Source organism: Gastrolobium bilobum, unplaced genomic scaffold (assembly GCF_033153095.1).
Source record: "Gastrolobium bilobum isolate Gb01-03AN ecotype WA unplaced genomic scaffold, APGP_CSIRO_Gbil_v1 utg60095, whole genome shotgun sequence".
Taxonomy (NCBI): Eukaryota; Viridiplantae; Streptophyta; class Magnoliopsida; order Fabales; family Fabaceae; genus Gastrolobium; species Gastrolobium bilobum.
Genome location: NW_026898254.1, coordinates 12,073 through 23,882, shown reverse-complemented (window position 1 = coordinate 23,882; position 11,810 = coordinate 12,073). Strand labels below are relative to the sequence as shown.

The 11,810-nt window shown below is 36.6% G+C and overlaps 1 protein-coding gene across 1 annotated transcript; it reads left to right on the top strand.

The window, feature by feature from the left end:
* Positions 1-9,804: 9,804 nt before the first annotated feature.
* Positions 9,805-11,025, top strand: LOC133314231 (F-box protein CPR1-like). The gene has a single exon (XM_061515669.1). It carries the CDS (start codon positions 9,805-9,807, stop codon positions 11,023-11,025), a length of 1,221 nt encoding a protein of 406 aa, XP_061371653.1.
* The last annotated feature ends 785 nt before the right edge of the window (positions 11,026-11,810 follow it).

Here is an 11,810-nt window from a genome sequence, read left to right as displayed (position 1 = left end):
AGAAAAGCCACCAGCGGAGGCAATGGAATCTGGTACGATCAAAAGAACCAGAACAATCCAGGAAGAAACCAATATGGTAATCAAGGGTGGAGAAATCCTAACCAACACCCTGGGTTTAGTTACAAATCAACCCATCAACTGAATCCTCCTATGCCATTGCAACAACAACCTCCACCTCAAGGCACCACTTCAGAATGGGAAAAGGCTTTTTCACAGCTGTCTAATACCACATCAGACTACATTCAAAATACAGATGCCTTCAGAGATGAAACACCAGCATCATTCCGGAATCAAGAAGCTTTGATCCGGGACTTGGAGACTCAAATTGGTCAGCTGTCAAAATAATTTGCTGAAAGAACACATGGCACCTTTCTATGTAACACCGATACGAATCCAAATGCACAATGTAATTCAATTGTCACCAGAAGTGGGATCGTGATCCAACCTGTAGAAAAGCCGCCAGTGGAGAAGAAGAAAGAAGCAGAACCTGAAGCTGAAAAAGAGAAAGAAGAAGATGCAGGAGAAGCTGAAAAGAGCAGTCCAAAGAAGAAGCTGTTCAAATGGGAGAAAAAGAAAGCTCTGGACCAGCAACCAAAACTGGCAGATCCATCTCCCTATGCACGAGTTCCATACCCTCAACGGTTGAAGCAAGAAATCCAGAAACAACAATACACCAAATTTCTAGACATCTTCAAGAAGCTGCAAGTCAACATTCCTTTCGCAGAAGCCCTGGAAAACATACCTAACTATGCGAAGTTCATGAAAGACCTTCTGTCAAAGAAGCGCAAGCTGAAGGAGTGCGAAACAGTAGCCCTAACAGAGGAATGCAACGCAATCATCCAGAAGAAACTTCCTCCCAAGCTGAAAGATCCGGGCAGCTTCAGTATCCCTATAGCAATAGGAAATATTGAAGTAGGAAAAGCACTGTGTGATCTGGGAGCGAGTATAAACCTGATGCCTCTATCCATGTGCAGGGCTCTTGGAATCAAGGAGCTCAAGCCGACAACAGTTTCTCTACATTTAGCTGACAGATCGATCAGACGACCAGATGGGGTAATTGAGGATGTTTTAGTTAAAATTGACAAATTTATCTTCCCTGCAGATTTTGTAATTCTGAATATGGAAGAAGACGCCGAAATTCCCCTACTACTCGGAAGGCCATTCTTAGCCACCGCAAGGGCAATGATCGATGTGGAGCAAGGAAAACTGATGTTGCGGATGAATGAAGAAACAATCACCATTGATGTCTTCGAGTCGATGAAACATCCAACAGACAGAGGAGACTGTTTTATGATAGACATAATACAAGAAGAAATTGATGACGCTATGAAAGAGGAGAGTTCCCCACTCGAGTTAGAACAAATCAACGAAGAAGTTGAAATAGCTGATAAAGAACCACTGGTGGAAGAACTAGAAAGAAAAAAAGATGACATCCCTCTTGGAGCACCAAAGGTGGAGCTTAAGGAGTTACCTCCAATTTTGAAGTATGTTTTCCTTGGTGACAACAACACTTATCCAGTTATCATCAATGTTGAGCTGTCAACAAAAGAAGAAGAGAAGCTTCTCAAAGTTTTAAAAAACACAAAGCTGCCATAGGATGGTCTTTCTCCGACCTAAAAGGTATAAATCCTTTTTTTTTACTCATAAAATTCTAATGGAGGATGATATTAAACCTGTGACGCAGCCGCAAAGAAGACTCAATCCAACCATGAAATAGGTGGTAAGGAAGGAGGTAGTTAAACTGTTAGATGCAGGTATGATCTACCCTATATCTGACAGTGCATGGGTAAGTCCTGTACAAACGGTACCCAAGAAAAGTGGAGTCACCGTGGTAAGAAATGAGAACAACGAATTGATTCCAACAAGGACAGTCACCGGGTGGAGAATGTGCGTTGACTATAGAAGACTTAATGCAGGCACTCGGAAGGACCACTTCCCAATTCCTTTCTTGGACCAGATGTTGGAGAGACTAGCTGGCCATGCCTTCTACTGCTTCCTAGATGGATACTCGGGCTACAACCAAATAGCAGTAGCTCCAAAAGATCAAGAAAGGACAACATTCACATGCCCCTACAAAATATTCGCTTACCAGAGGATGCCCTTCGGCCTTTGCAATTCTCCTGCAACTTTTCAAAGGTGCATGATTTCCATCTTTTTTGATATGATTGAAAAATCTATTGAGATCTTTATGGACGATTTTTCTGCTTTTGGCCCCTCTTTTGACTTTTGTTTAGAAAATTTATCTTGTGTTTTACAAAGATGTCAAGAGAGTAATCTTGTTTTAAATTGGGAAAAATGCCACTTCATGGTAAAAGATGGCATAGTTTTAGGACATAAAGTGTCCAAAGATGGTATAGAAGTTGATAGAGCTAAGATATCTTTTGTTGAAAAACTTCCCCCTCCCTCTAACGTTAAAGGAATTCGAAGTTTTCTCGGTCATGCAGGTTTCTTCAGACGCTTTATCAAAGACTTTTCCAAGATAGAAAAACCACTATGCAAGTTGTTGGTCAAGGATGAGGAATTCAACTTCACAGATGAATGTTTGGTTGCATTTAATATTTTAAAAGATCAATTGACCACTGCACCTATAATCACTGCACCTGACTTCACACTACCTTTTGAATTAATGTGTGATGCTAGTGATTATGCCATAGGAGTTGTCTTAGGACAAAGAAAGAATAAATTGTTGCATGTGATTTATTATGCTGGTAAAATTCTAAATGATGCACAAATGAATTATGCAACCATTGAAAAAGAATTACTAGCAGTTGTCTATGCATTTGATAAATTTAGACCATATTTGCTGGGGTCTAAAGTAATTGTTTACACTGATCATGCTGCTTTAAAGTATTTATTGAATAAGCAGGATGCAAAGACACGATTACTTTGGTGGATGCTGCTCCTTCAAGAATTTGAAGTGGAGATAAGAGACAAGAAAGGTGTAGAAAACTTGGTGGCTGATCACCTCTCCAGAATTCAAGAAAAAGATCTTCAAGATGGACCTGAACTGAAGATTAGAGAGGAGTTTTCTGATGAGCAAATTATGGCTATCAATGTTATCTCAGATCCGCAATTGAAGGAAGTAAAGAACACAAATACACCTCTATGGTTTGTGGATTTTGCAAATTTTAAAGCAGCAGGAGAAATTCCAGTAGACTTCACATGGCAACAAAGAAAGAAGTTTCTACATGACGTCAAGAAATACTTATGGGATGAGCCTTTCCTTTTCTACAGATGTGCTGATGGAGTAATAAGGAGGTGCATTCCAGAAGAAGAGATGAAAGACATCCTGTAGCACTGTCATGGTTCCAGCTACGGTGGACATTTTGCGGGAGAAAGAACAGCCACAAAGGTACTAATGAGCGGATTTTATTGGCCAACCCTCTACAAGGATGCAAGGAAGTTCGTTGAATCATGTGATAGATGTCAAAGAACGGGGAACATCTCCAGAAGACATGAAATGCCCCTCAACAACATATTGGAGGTTGAGATCTTCGATGTGTGGGGAATAGACTTAATGGGACCCTTTCCTCTTTTCTATGGCAACAAATACATCCTAGTTGCAGTTGATTACGTCTCCAAGTAGGTAGAAGATGTTGCTCTTCCTACTGATGATGCTCGGGTAGTTATAGCATTCTTAAAAAGAAATATATTCGTCTGATATGGCGTACCGCGAGCAATCATAAGTGATGGAGGGACCCACTTTGATAACAGACAAGTTGAATACGTGTTGGCTAAATGTGGAGTAAGACACAAGATTGCCACACTATACCATCCGCAAACAAGTGGTTTACAAATTGTAAACGATTACATTTATTCCTCTTTGAATCTGGATTTTAATCTTGCAGCTCATTCTCTAAATTTTTTCTTCCTTTAGCCAGGCCAAGTTATAACCTTAAAAAGACCTCTTGATCTATGAGATATGTCACAATACTATGGAGAGCGAGAATATAATCAAGCCTATGGTAGTATTGATTTAGTAGGGATTCCAGTGAAACACTAACCCTCTAAATAGTTGAGTGTGAGTGAATTGAAATCCTAGTGAGGGAGTGTTTCAGGAAATTTTCCTTATTCTTGATCTTAAGGAAGTTTGTTGCATATTTTTACTGATGAATTATGAATCTTGTTGATTGATGCATTAATTTTTAGAGTCTGAATGCTCTGTAATCATGTCTCTGATTGAATTATTTCTGTCAAATTCCATGCTTTTGAGATGTTATTCCCTATCCTTTTGGTCTTATTCTAGATGATTGCTGAGGACAACAATATTCAAATCTGGGAATGTTTGATAAACCTTTGGTTTACCATGTTTTTAGGCTAAATTATACAAGAATTATGTAGTAGAAGGCATGAAATTCAAGGTTTTACGACATATAAATCATAAGATAGGAAATTGAGCTGACGTTTTGATGATATATGCATTTTAAAGGTAAAACCACAAGAATTGGTGCTAAAAGTGCTAAAGAAATCATGACAAAGAAGTAGCGGCTCAATATGGACCAAGGGAAGCCAAAATCTTACAAGTTAAGAGCCAGAAAAGCACGCTCAAGTGCACAACAAGACGCTCGAGCGCTTGAAAGCAGGAAAAACAGCCAAACTGGGCACAACAGGGTGCTCAAGCGCACATATGCACGCTCAAGCGCCCAAGAAGACAAGATTTTAGCCTCGAGGAGCATGCTCGAGCGCCCAACAGCATGCTCGAGCGCGCTCAGGCAGACAGAAATAGCAAAATTAAGCAATTCAGCACGCTTAAACGGCCAACAGCACGCTTGAGCGCCAAAGCACGTTCCAGACAGCAAAGATTTACTAAGATTTGCTGAGATTTTGCAATGGATATAAGATTTTGATATCCGGAATTAAAGCGAAAGCATATCAAACCTGATTTAAAGAGATTCATGGAAGATTGAAGGAATATTATAACAAGATTCAAAGTCAAAAATCTATCACCAATCTACAAGATCTTAAAGGCAAAAAGGAAACAATTATAAAATCAATTACAAATCTGATACGGATACGATGGGAGATGCAATGAAGGATGTGGCTTTGAAGATTATAAATAGGGAGCTGAGGGTCAGACCAATAAACCAATTCACAAGGCCAGAGCATTACACCAAGACCTGAAGGAGGAATCCTGTTGCGGAGCAATGGAACACTGAGGAACCGAGTGAACATCACACCAATGGAGGCTTGGGGTTCTCTTTTATTTACTATTGTTTTTGAATTCAGTATGCTAGGCTAGTCTTTTATGTAGTTAGGGGTAGATGGAACCCAATTGAGACATTTATGTTTATGGATTAAATTATTCTTGAATTCTTTTCTTTTTATGATTGAATAAATTTATCTGTCTTTAATGCTTTCTATGAGTTTGCTCCTTACAGAATGATTTTGGGGAATTGGATGACAATAGGGATGTTGGTGCATGAACCCTGATTGGATAAATTTATCATAATCCTTGTGATCTAGGGATAGACATAGGGTAATTATGCAATCTTGAAATTTTTGATCTTAATGCATGTTTTCTTGGGGAATAATCGGGGAACTAGAGTTCTTTCAAGATCACATAGATTTAGGGTAACAAGGAATTGAGCCCTAATTAACTTAGATAGAATTTATTGGCAATATATTAAGAAAAGGTTCTTGATTCTTTAATTCATAACATAACGAGGATATTGGGGAAGTCGAAACCTTAACTACGCTTGTTTTACATCTTTAATCAATCATCATCTTTCCAATTATTCTTTTTAATTCTGAAAAATCTTTAATTGCATCTCATTAATTGTCTTTAATTTTTAAGTTCTTCAAATACAATTCTCTTCATCTAAATTCTTGATTGTCCAACTAAAACGCGATTAGCGAACTAGTGCTTGAAATTCCGATCCTCGTGGGAACGATGTCGTACTCAGTACACTTTATTACTTTTACGACCGGTGCACTTGCCGAAGTCGCAACAAAACTCAATCATGCAAATGTTACATAATTACTCACCCACGTCCTTTTGGTCAAGGACCAAAGGCATTCCACCAAGCTCAATTCTCAAGGATCACGTCTGTGGGAGGCAACCTACAATGATCACACATAGGATCATCAAATCAATTGTACACTAAGTTAAAACACAAAACAATACACTCCCCCACACACAACACCAATTTGGCCATAAGGCCATTTTTACACATTTCATGTTGTTAATTTCTTTTGAACATTCTAATGGCTTCCTAAGTTACCAAACTTTTCCTCAATTGCCTAACACAACACCAATTCAAGTTCTCAATTGCATTTAATCATAACTCACATAATTTTTCCCAATTTTTCCTCTCATGGTCGAAATCATGACCACCAACTGCCAAGAGATTTTTATCTCAAACTCCATGCATCAAACACATATCCAATCCACTTAAACTTGATTCAACCCATCCCAAACTCAATTGCACCAATTTTGCATCATCTTTCCCTAATTACTCTCTAAAGGCCAAAATCTTCATTTCATGACACCAAGGGATTTTCAATTCATTTTCATACTTCAAACTCACCATACAACATGTAATTAACTACTACAATTAATCCATAACTCAATTTCCCAATCACACAACAATCCAATTTCTCAAAGTCATGCTCATCCAACCAAAATTTTCCTAAGTTACCAAACTTTTTCTCAATAAATTTTATGAGCTCAATCATCATAAAACATCATTCTAAGACACATTTATCTAATACACAATTTCAATCTGAGGTCCCCAACCACATCAATCACACGACACATGCTTAAAGTCTTGAAATTCAATCTCAAAAATTAACATACAACAAGTGGTGAAACTTACCAAGAATCAAGGCCTAACACTCCTCCAAACAATACCCAAACAATGGCCCAAGCAATCAACTCTAAGAACACCAAATTTCTCCAAAAATTTGTAGCAATGGGTGTGGGATTTTTAAAAATCTAGAGAGTTTCAAGAGGAATGAAGGTGTGGGTTGAGTTCATGGGATCATTTACTTAAAGTTTCATGTGGAACACTAAGTGATTTGGTGAAGGAATAAGGAAAATGGAAATTTGCAAGCTCTCTTGGTGGTCACACATGGAGGAGCACGAAAATGGCAGCAAGGAGGAGATGAGGGATAAGATTTTGTGAGGAGAAACACTATTCATTTGTTGTTATTTCACTTAAATCGTCACATAAGCACAAAAGAACGAAAAGTCACTTAGACCACTCATTTATCCCACTAATCACCAATTAATTCGTAAACCATCCACTAAATCCAAAATTAATATTCACCAATATCCCTTAATTGGCGTTGAACAGATGAATACGGAGTTTTTCGATTATTCGGTGAAATCATTGTTTTCAGCTGATATGAGCACCGTTGGCACGTTTCCCCAAAGACCCTAATTTTTACAAAATTTCATCAATAATCAAAATTATTAGTCCTATGTACTTTTTCCAACTTATATTTAAAACTAGAGCTCAAATTTCACTCGGCACATTTTTTGGTGTAACTGTACCGCTGTATTTTTACTAGGGGTGTGCAAACAAATTGGTTCACTTGCCCTTGACCTGACCCATAAATACCTATTTTTTTTGAACTGGGTTTAAATACTGACCCACTTTTATTTGGATCAGTTTAAGACCTGACTTGTTTTAATAATGACCCATTAACCCAAAACTTGACCCACACCCATTATATGAAAAAAAAAAGAAAAAAAAATCACATTTATGTTAAAAGAAAAGTTTTAAGGTAAAACAATGATATCAAAATTTTTTACGGAAAATATTTTCCTCAATTTTTCGCAAATTTTTTTGACGAAAATTTTTTTCTTCAAAATTTGTAACTAAAAACATTTCTGTAAAAAAATTTGATAGAAAAATTTGTTTGTCAAATTTTTTTATAAAATCTAATTTTCGTCAAATTATTTCACAAAAAACATATTCATCAAAAATTTCGACGAAACACATTTCCATGAAAAAATTTTGACCAAAAAAAAGTTTCATCAAAATTCTTTTCAGAATTCAAATTTCGGCGAAAGTTTTCGACGGAAACATTTTTGCTAAACTTTTTGACAAAAAAAAAATTCGTCAAAATTTTTAGCAAAACACATTTCCATTGAAAATTTTCACTAAATATTTTCGTCAAGTTTTTTGATAAAAAATATTTCCAACAAAATTTCTAGCAGAACACATTTCTGTCAAAAATATTCTTAAAAATTTTTGACAAAAAATATTTCGATAAAAAATTTTGACGGAAAAAATATTCTGTTAAAATTCTTTAGAGAATCTAAATTTTGTCGAGTTTCAAATGAAACATTTCCCTCAAAACAACTTTTGACGAAATTTTCGTCAGAACACATTCCTATCGAAATTTTGAACGAAAAACATTCCGTCAAAATTTTTGATGGAATTCTTTTTTCGTTTAAAACATTTGATGGAGGAATTCATTTTCGTCAAAACTTTTGACGGAAACTAAATTTCTTCGAAAATTTCGATAGAAAATTTATTTTTGTAAAAATTTTCATTAGAGAAAAAATTCTGTCGCTTTTCGACAAAATATATTCTGACGAAAAAATAATTTTGTAACAAAATTTTGGTCATTTGCAACGTAGAAATTTCATCGAAATCAGAAACCTAGTCAAACCCAAGTCAGGTTAGATCTGACCCATTTTTGAACTAGTTTAAAAAAATCCAAACCAAGTCAGACCTGACTTGGATCAAATTAAAGCGGGTCGGGTCAAAATATCTTACTTATAAAAATCAAGTTGGATCGAGTCGGCACAAAAATCTGACCTGACCTGACCCATGTACACCCCTAGGTGTCACTGAAAAAAATATAAAATAATACAACATGGATAAGAAATCATTAAAACCTCTCTCATATGCACTCTTCAGGAAACTGTTGACTGACATCTGACATTGTCGAATGAGGTTAGCTTAAACTCTTTCATAAAGAATTTAATTTTAAAGTGCGTTTGAAACTTGTACACAATAATATATTGTTATACTAATTAATAAATTTGATGTTTAATTAATTTTACGTTAACATGGGCAAATTTATCAAATAAATTAATATATAAAATACCTAGTGGTGTTGGGTGTGTTTAAGGTGTATTATGTGTGCGGTTCGATTCCCTGTAATGTCCAAAAAAAAATTAATATATAAAATTAAATGATAGCGTAAAAATGTTTTAAATTGATATTGCTTCGAAATTGATGTCCTTGTTATATACATATCATTACATACTTTCAAGGTGTCCATTATTATCCAATACAGAACGTTAAGCCCCCAATTTAAAAACTCGGTGCCGGCCTCAAAGCAACATCACATATTTTTTTCCGCAAGAAAATAAAAAAAATAACTTTTGACAAATGAAAACATTTCAACGCAAAAACCTCCATTTACCAACGTGCGTGCCAGTTGACCAATGACCATGCTGTCTGCTAAGTAACTACTTGGACACATTTTGAAATATACCAACAAGCTTGTAATTAGTAATAACAACCAGCTTTAAGTTATATTAATAACTAAGAACCCGATGGTTTACTACGACTAAGTCACCACACGGAGTTTGTTAAGCAAGTGGTCCCCACACAAATTGTGCAATCCCCTTATCTACTATTTATACCATACAAGATGATAACCTTTCTATCACCCTCACATACTCACATTCGTTAGATTATACCAAACAGCAAAAGGCCAACCATAACCATGCTTTCCCTTTTCTTTCTTTTCTTTCTTTTAATTTTTGTCATCCCCAACAAAAGCAAGAAAGTTTGCATTTCAAAGATAACATTGTTCAGATTTCAAAGGCCGAAAAAAGAGATGGTAAGAAGTATAGAGGATTTGCCACGAGAATTGGTATCAAACATCCTCTCGAGGTTGCCAGCGAAAGACTTGCTGAAAAGCAAGTTAGTTAGCAAGTCCTGGTTCCATCTCATAACTGATCCTCATTTTATTACCAATTACTATGTTTTCTACAACAATCTTATGCACTCTCAAAGCCAAGAGCAGCATCTCTTGGTCATTCGCAGACCCTTTCTTTCTGGCCTTAAAACTTACATTTCTCTGCTTTCTTCTAATGTCAACGAACCCAAAGGACATGTTTTAAACCCTCCATGTGAGTTCAATTCTGACCACAAATACTGGACTGAAATAATGGGTCCTTGCAATGGCATATATTTCCTTGAAGGTAATCCAAATGTCATTATGAACCCTTCTTTGACACAGTTGAAGGCTTTGCCTCAATCCCATTTTATTTGTCCCATTGGGACTTACTCTTTCACTGATTATGCTGGTTTTGGCTTTGACTCCAATACTAATGACTATAAAGTTGTTGTGATTAAGGATCTTTGGTTAAAGGAAACTGATGAACGACAACATGGTTATTGGACTGCTGAGTTATATAGCCTTAATTCCAATTCTTGGAGAAAACTTGATGCTTCTGATCTCCCACTTCCCTTTGAAATTTGGGGTTCTTCTCGTGTTTATACTTATGTGAATAATTGTTGTCATTGGTGGGGCTTTGTGGATGAGTCTGGTAGAAAAGAAGATGTTGTTGTAGCATTTGATATGGTCCATGAAGTCTTCAGAAAAATCAAAGTACCAAGAATACGTGAGTCTTCAGAAGCATCCTTGGCAACGCTTGCACCCTTTGACGAATCTGCTACCATTGGTGTCATAGTGTCCCCTGTTAGTGGAAAAGAGAAACGCTATGACGTGTGGGTCATGAAAGATTATTGGGACGAAGGGTCTTGGATTAAGCAATACACAGTTGGACCCACAGAAGTGATTTACAAGCTTGTGGGGTTTTATGGAAGGAATCAATTTCTTTGGAACGACGGAAATGAAGGATTAGTGTTATATGACAGTGACTCGCAACAAAGAAAGGATCTTGGGGTTTATGGAAAGCATGATTCATTAAGAGCTGCAAGATACATGGAAAGCCTTGTTTCACTTCAAAGGGGAAATGAGTTCTGTCGCCAATTTGTTTCATGTAGTTTGGTTCCAGACCCTCTACTAAATCGAAGGGAATTAATGACATGATTTCCCCTTTTTGTAAACAAGAATTACATGGTCATATCATTGTTAGTTAGTTTGTCAAAGATATGAGATTGCTGTAATTGACCGAAATAGCGATCATGTATTTGATAAACATATTACATAATTGTATTTTATTTTCTAGTACGCTCCTACTTAGTCCAATATTCACTTCCCATTACAGCATAAACTGTCCTTATCATATAATGTTTTTGCACTTATTCCAAATTACCAATTTTGTGTATCATTACCCCCACATCTAAATCGCACACCTCACGCTTTAAAAGTAATCAGCACCACGTCATACACTGGAATATTCCTCGCTACCATGCCTATGATCCCGGGAATCGTCCCCACTACGAGCATAGTTCATATTCTTAGTCTAACCTTGGAAGTCCTGATATGCATTTTTTTATTATTTTCCTTTGGTACACATCTCTGCTAACCGACTCAATCGATTGTTGGGCCGACTTAGCCCCATGTTTCCTACTTATGCTACCAGCACACCCCAACAAAAATCCACCCTATACTCTTCATACTAAGAAAATTTCATGCTTGAACTCAATCAAATTACAAGCTTGAGCCCGCAGGTCGGCATTCATATGTTTACTTGCATTTCGTAGCAAGGAAAGGACAACTAAACAAGTGTATTCTGCCATAAAAGTTTAACGAGACCAATAGGTTTTGATGACAGTTGTTAGATTACTGGTTGGAAGTGTTTTTCTTTGAAGGATGTGATAGATAGTAGTGCATTAATGTGAGTGGGATAGTAATGGAATATTGGGTAAAGG

Coding starts and splice junctions, on each gene's coding strand:
- LOC133314231 (XM_061515669.1), top strand. CDS start 9,805: ATGGTAAGAAGTATAGAGGATTTGCCACGAGAATTGGTATCAAACATC.